The sequence below is a fragment of the Limulus polyphemus genome, unplaced genomic scaffold (assembly GCF_000517525.1).
Source record: "Limulus polyphemus unplaced genomic scaffold, Limulus_polyphemus-2.1.2 Scaffold1622, whole genome shotgun sequence".
Classification (NCBI taxonomy): Eukaryota; Metazoa; Arthropoda; class Merostomata; order Xiphosura; family Limulidae; genus Limulus; species Limulus polyphemus.
The window spans coordinates 158,081-165,853 of record NW_013667232.1 but is presented as its reverse complement, the minus strand read 5'-3'; the positions used below and the strand labels follow the sequence as shown (position 1 = coordinate 165,853).

The 7,773-nt window shown below is 33.6% G+C and overlaps 1 protein-coding gene across 1 annotated transcript in view; it reads right to left on the bottom strand.

Annotated features, from left to right (window-relative positions):
• Positions 1-269: 269 nt before the first annotated feature.
• The window catches only part of LOC106464340 (prolyl 4-hydroxylase subunit alpha-2-like), a 34,160-nt gene continuing 26,656 nt past the window's right edge, over positions 270-7,773 (bottom strand). Inside the window, exons 13-17 of the mRNA XM_013924470.2 lie at positions 6,078-6,155; positions 3,383-3,436; positions 2,861-2,929; positions 2,356-2,452; positions 270-1,065 (exon numbers count right to left, since the gene is read on the bottom strand). Of these exons, the coding sequence (XP_013779924.1) occupies positions 980-1,065; positions 2,356-2,452; positions 2,861-2,929; positions 3,383-3,436; positions 6,078-6,155 (384 nt within the window). The 3' untranslated portion in view covers positions 270-979. The remainder of the gene's footprint in view (positions 1,066-2,355; positions 2,453-2,860; positions 2,930-3,382; positions 3,437-6,077; positions 6,156-7,773) is intronic.

The following is a 7,773-nucleotide window of genomic DNA, read 5'->3' as shown; positions in this document are numbered from 1 at the left end:
CTGATTCTAGTGGGTGTGATGCGTGGGTTTGTAGATCTTGCACAAAAGCTTTATTAAGCCTCCCACCTCTACCGGCCAAACGGTAAGTTTCACAACTCCTAACGCTAAAGCTCGTAGTTCAATCCCTGCGGTTGACACATTACAGGGTTGACCGTTGTACAAGTTTACACTTAACAAAAAACACCAACGACATTCTTTCGTATTTGACTTTTTTGGCAATTGCGATGTCACAATTAAACAAGTTTCAAAATAAAATAAATGATCAAAAATCAGAAATCTATTGGGTTTATTTTGAACAAGTGCAATACCGAGTATTTGTTTTGTAATGCTTACATATTTTTTTCTTTCCTAGTCAGTGTATATTTTGTAACTTGGTGCAAACGTGATCAGAAAAATGATCAGCATATTCACGTGTTTATGTAGAACAGTGCAATACTAAATATCGGGTGGAGGGTGTTTAATACACCATAGACTTTAAACTTGATATTAAGATTTGTGTTGTAAATTTTAAATCTTATCTTTCTTCTTTGATCACGGGTAGCAAAAGAACAGAAAATCTGCATACATGACACATCTGAATTAACAAGACTCGCGCTTCTCACCAAAACTGGTAAATCATCAAATGAACTTTTTTATTACTTATTCCTTATTGATTCAGATAGTATAAAGTACCCTTGCATGGTGAAAGCATATTATACTGGTTCTATAAACTTTGCCTCACTCATTGCACGTAGTCTCGAGGGTTCGCACAACACAGATAGTCCACTGTAGTTTTGTAGCGCACCAAAGCTGCAGATTTAAACAAATAAGGTTATTTCCAAAGACATTTATTACATGCTTCTCGTTTTGTACTTGTTTCAGTTATTAACAGTAACTGTTCGAAGCTGAAGAGTCTTACTGCAACATATAATTCAAAATATTACTTTTCTTCTGTGGTTTCAAACGCCTCTCTTTCTCTCCATTTGAGTATCACAAAGTTTTACAGATCCGTGAAGTAAGTATCTTCATTCAGACTACATGGCTTCCGGAACATCTGGGCATTCACCCTGAACCACTTGTTGCTCACTGAAATAATAAGTACAGAAGTGGACTAATAATGACCACTGAACAGACATTTATCGACAAGTTCAGGAGAAATTACATCTATTTCTGGTTAAAGAGTAACTTAGCAAAAATTAAATGATATACATTTTATCTGACTGGAATGGTAGTGATAGTGAAACATAACTTAATAAATGTAGCCTAATTTCAAAAGTTTGATACTGGATTAAATTCCGAAAATATTTTGAATTCGCTTTTAAGCACTTTGAAAATTAGATCAAAACTTATTATTCTCATAAACTGTGAATGTTGGAATAATCCGAAATGTAAAAGATAACGCTAAGCCGTTCTCTGTCATATACGAAATGTTCTCGAAAAATTAATTTATTATCTATGATGGAAATTAAAAAGCAAATGCACAAATTACATTAAAAAACAAAACAATTTTAAACATTTTATTTCGAATTCCATAAATTTTGAATGTTTTCTTTTCTCGTACATATGCGCATGCATGCAAATTTAAAAGTAAAAACAACAATATCCATTTCTATCACTACTGGTAACTAGAAGGATATTTCTTATTATATTAAGTGTTTGTTTGCTTGTTATTAATCACAAAGCTACACAATGTGCTATCTGTGCTCTGCCCACCATGGGTATCAAAACCCGGTTTCTAGGGTTGTAAGTCCGCAGACGTACCGCTGTGCCACTTGGGGGCTTATAGTGAACAAATGCTCCAATCTTCAAGGTCCAATAAGATGTCAGCCTGGCACGGTCTGATGGTTAGTGTACTCGACTCGCAATCTGCGGGTCGCGAGTTCGAATCCCGTCACCAAACATCCTCGCTGTCCTTTCAGCTGTGAGGGCGTTGTAAAGTGACGGTCAATCCAACTTTTTGTTGATGAGGGTGTAGCCCAAAAGTTGATGGCAGATAGTATTGACTACTTACCTACCTCCTAATCTATATTTCAAAAATAGGGACTGTTCGAGTACATAGCACTCGAGTAGCTTTACGTAAAACTCCAAAAACAACCAAACAAACAAACAATAATAGACTAAATTCCTCAGGAACCAAATATAACTAAAGACTAGCTAGCAAAATAGAAATATGTTTGTGTCTAGTTAGCCTATAATTATTAAATACCGACTTTTATAACTTAATAATTTTTGTTGAATAATCACTCAATTGTATAATTCTAACATGTAGAGTTTGCAATGATTTAACGATCAGCTGCCGGGATGAAAGATGTGACATATTCTATGGTTTAATTCAAACTTACAAAAATGGTGTTAAAAAAGTTGAGTAACACTAACCCCACTTAGACCCTCGTAAAACTGGGCACGCTCCATGATATGTCATAGCATCACCTTCGCCATTTCTTTTCAAGTTCCACCAGAAAACAGCAGAGCCCTGTAAAGAATCAAAAATAAAGATACTTCAGCGACATCTGTTCCTTAGTGTATATTAAGCTATAACCTTAACTTTCTCGTCAGTTTACTGCTGCCAAAATTTGGCTGAACTAACTCATTATCAACATCGTAAAGAAATGAGATGCTAAGTGTATATAAAAAAAATCTAAAAAGTTTTAACTAAAATTTGAAATATATTTCTTAATCGAAAATTTTGTACTGGTCACTAAGTCCGTGCAATACTTTAAGAAAGATACTTAAATGGATTAAAAATAGATAAGGTTAAAGAGTTGCTGTGACTCACCATAAACATAAGAAAAATCATACAAATATATGGAAATCAATTTGGTTTTTAAATATATTTATCTGTTTCCATTATGTTACTGCAAACATAAACAACATTTATTACCTTCTTTGGCCTCACCACCGCTCCAACATAAGGAAATACTGTAGCGCCCCCAGCCTCCACATCCGATAACTAAAAGTGAAATTGTTATTATTTTCTAACTTTTAAATTAAATAAGATTTTTTCTTTTTAATTAATACTTTTTTATTAGCACTTGTACCCTGTAAATAATTTAAAATTAAATCAAATAATTTAAATTTGTTTAAATTGAGATTTAGTAAAACGAAAAACAAAAACATTCGTTTCTGGCAGTAATTATTTCGTTTTTTCAGAGAAGCCATTTTGTTCTCTTTAGGCCTTCTTATCAATTTCAGAGAAAGATAAACTGTTGGGTTTCACATGAGTGAGTTTTAAAGAAGGATCTTTTTAACTGATCACACGAGTCTGTTATTCATGATATTTGAAGAGGTACTATTTTGGCCTCAATATTTTTTATATTCACTCTGATTCATAGTAAACAGCCATGACCTCGTATTGGTTACTTGAAGTGTATCGTAAAGTTCCAGTAGTGTTTGAGTCACTTACGTAGAACATCCACGTTGCTATTCTGTCTCCAGCACGTGCTTCAAAGTCATCAAGCTGAAAAATAAAAACGCGTTTATTTTATAAAAACATAAATCTAAAAGAAAAGTAAAAACAACTTATGAGTAAATTGATTTTTTCATGTGCAGAGCTAGTAATCCACTTGCTAATCCAGTTTACTGAAAGACTAATTGATTTACTTGTCTGAATTTCACGATAACAATCTTTCTTCGTAAACACAAATAAAAAGTAAAAAAAAAGAATCGCTATTTTCTATCCGAGAGAACGCTATAGTTGCTGTTCAGTTAATATTAACACGAAAATACAAACTATAGCACTCATTAACAACATACATTAAGCCTTGAATAAATGTTTTGTGGTTACACATGTCAAACCGGTAACATGCTAAGTTAAATGCTGAAAGCTATCTCACAAAAAAAGTTTATCATACTGCCATTTAACCCTTCACCTGCGGTTGACATTATACGATGTTAGCGTAGGCAACTGCGGTTGACATCATATGATGCAAAGATTTTACGCGCAACATTTTGAATGGCCCGCCGCAGAAATTCGTGAATCTTTGCGCATAGGGTGGTAGGCAGATTTACACAAGCCGCAAACGAAGGGTAAAGGTTTGGCAGTGTTTCTGCAACTACACGATTTGTCTCCTACCAACTACTTAAATACATCAGCGGGTGAGTATAAAGTTTAGAATCTGACAACAACAACATCATCTTGATTGTTACTTCGAAACTACCTCATTGTTGCAAGAACTTTCGGACTGATGCTACAAAACAATTTATCTCTACGAACTCTTTCTAACTGATAAGCTTTCTTACTTTTAGAGTAAAATTTCCGAGATCTGAAAACTTACTGTAAAAATTCCGAAAATCACAGCTTGGCGACAGAAATCTGCGTTACTTTAGTGTTGTTCACTACTTCTTCTTTCAGGGATAACACAAGAGTTATTCTAAGTAGTAACCTAAACTGTTTGTCAAATCATGATATACTTTTCAGCACATTCATACTTTGGAAACGGTGAAATTGGTGTATTGTGGGAGTTACTGGGACGTTTTTTTTAACTAATATAAACAGGATCATAAATATGAGACCAAAACAACAACTACAAAAATATGGAACTAAACAATGGGTCTGTGGAAAAGATATATTTTGATTCCATGCAAGTGAGCTTACAGTGTTAAAAAAAAACAAAAAAACTTTGTTGTATTTACTTTTACCATAACGAAAAAAAATTTAGCAAAATGTACCGAACACTAACTTGAATCTATATTTAATCTATAAAAGGCACCGTTTCTGTATCAGCTAACAATTACATTTTTTAAGAAACTTAGGCATAATATTTTTTCTCTGTAACAAACAAGTCACATAAGTGTGTTGGTAATTCTACGTGTTCTAAACGCTAACTATATTGGTCATTGTCATGATTAGCATCCTATACAAACACCTCAATATTATCACTAGTTAATAACTAATGACTTTTAGTTACTAGATTCTAATTATTAACTAATTTTTATCCTACGTTTCGGCTGTTAATCTGCTGCTGTCTTCTGGGAAGTCCTGAGAAGGACTATTTCTCTGGTAGTAGTCGTCGGGATTCGAGCCTGGATCTTCTCCCTCGAAAGGGTAGGGTTCTGTCCATTCGTCTAGGCTAAATACTTAAACATATTGGTGTTTTGCTTAAAGTAGAACTGCAGTCTTTGAATCCAAATTTTAATATATCTATTTTCTTAGTTTCACATTTTGAAGACAAATATTTTCTTTATATTTCGAACAAAAAAATCCATAACTTTACAAATTACGCGCAATAAAGTCACAACGAAACGACTATCCCAATTCGATTCAGACTGCTCCAGAAAAATTTTCAATAATGTCACGCCGGATTAACTATTACAATTCTATTATAGACTACTCCAGCAAAAATTTTCAATAAAGTCACAACGAAACGACTATCCCAATTCGATTCAGACTACTCCAGCAAAAATTTTCAATAAAGTCACACCAGAACAACAATTCGGATTTTGTTACAGATTACTTTCCAAAACCATTTTCAATAAAGTCAAGCAAGAACAATTATTCCAATTCGATTGAAAACCCCTTTTCAGAAAAACATTTAATAAAATCATACGGGAACAACTACCCCAATTTGATTACACACTACTCTCCAGAAAATCGTCAATAAAGTCACACCGGAAAAACTATTCAAGTTCGATTACTAACTTCTTTACAGAAAATCCTCAATAAAGTCACACCTGAATAATTATCCCAATTCGACTGCAGACTACTTTCCACAAAAATCACCAATAAAGTCGCACCGAAATAATTATCCCAATCCGACTGCAGAGACTACTTTCCAGAAAAATCACCAATAAAGTCGCACCGAAATAATTATCCCAATCCGACTGCAGAGACTACTTTCCAGAAAAATCACCAATAAAGTCGCACCGAAATATTTATCCCAATTCGACTGCAGACTACTTTCCAGAAAAATCACCAATAAAGTCGCGCCGAAATGATTATCCCAATCCGAGTGCAGAGACTTCTTTCCAGAAAATTCTAAGTAAAATTTCTCTATACTAACGAGAACACAGCTAGTACGAATTCCTGTCAGTTGTCAGTAGTAAACGTATTGATAATGTCCTAACACGAACTAAGTAATTATTTGAAACTAATTCCTCACCTGGAAAAGATTGTCTTTTATACTCTGTATAAAATCTTGATGTGGTACATAATGACCACCAATTCCATAATTTGCAATCTAAATGGAAGAAATAATAATGCTTATGAGTAAATTTCATTTTGTTTGTTTTTAGAGAAAATTCACTTTGTGGTATCTGCTGAGTCTACCGCGGGGAAATGAGCCCCGAATTCTAGGGTTGTAAAACTTTGCTAGAGTTTGGTTGGCTGTTTCAGAAACTCACCAAAAGCTAAACATGGGCTATTTAGATAAGGGAAAGCAGCTAGTCAACAGCACCATCTGTGTATACTCTTGGCAACTCCAATTCGAATAATGGGATTTGACTGTCAGTCTTATAACGTACCTGCAGTTCCAAATAGCAAAGCGCTTTTTTGTGACAACTTGGATTCACAGTTCAGCATGTTAATCACTAGGAACGCTCATTCCAGTTCCAGATGTAAAAAAAACAAACATGTATTTATAGCAACCAAAATAATGTCGATTGTCGAAATTTTCAAATATCTTAATATTGAGTCTTCTGTTTTGTCAGCGTTCAATTTACGGACTAATAACGCTAAAGTCCGGGGTTCGATTCTCCGCAAATAGCTGATTGTAAACTTATAACATTTTGACAAAATCTAAATAAAGATCCCGAAGAAAACGTTGATCGGAAACGAAAACTTTACTTACTAATTTCTGTTGCTTTTTTTTTCTTCTTTAAACTTTGAGTTTTTATCCGAATGTATTTTATCTATAGAATTGATTTTACGTGCTAACGCTTAGAATTTAGGGTTCGCATTAAAAGTTATAATTCAGAAATTAACCATCTAATAACATATGTTGTCAATTGTTGGAATGCCAGATTTTTATATTGTTAAGAGTGCTAAATGTTGACACAGTTAGAGCAACAGATTTTGACATTATCGCAGTGCTAAATTTTGACTTTAAAGAAGACTTGTGTTAAGTAAAAACTGCAAAAAAAAATAATCATATATATTTTGTTTACTGCCAAAGAAAAACCTAAACCACCCTAACAGGGTAAATCAACTTTAACTACGGAAATATATTCGCTTCATGTTCAGTGTTTTTAAGAGCTTATTGGTGCCAGATATTGTTCTAGTTTACAAACAAGTTTGTTTTCTTTTACCTGCCTCCTGGTGTCTCAGCAGTAAGCTTCAGAGATTATAATGCCAAAATTCGGGGGATAATCCTTGCAGTGGGCAGGGCACAGATAACACAACGTGCATTTTTCGCTTAACAAAAATAAACGAGCTTTTTCGACACTAAAACTTGGCATCCATGTTAAACTTTTACAAAAATTTTCTATGACTGAAATATAGCCGTAGAACAGATTATTATTTCACAGAAAAGCAAAATCATTTGAAAACAAAATCTAAATAATTATGAATGAAAATAAAGAACGTTGTATAAAAATATGTTAACCATACTATATCTGCTATGTCCAATGTCGACTAAGATCTTTTACTCAATACCAGGACTCAAGAGGCCGGCTGTGATAAGACAGACACAACATTTGTCTAGTTGTTATTTATATTATCAAAAATATATACACGAAAACAGTTATGGTGTTAATTAAATTAACTTGAGATGGTAAAAAGTTAAATGATTTGTAATGCTAGAAATTTGTAAGTGCTACTGGTCAAATATCTGAAGTTTTCCGATTGATAAGCGTTATAAC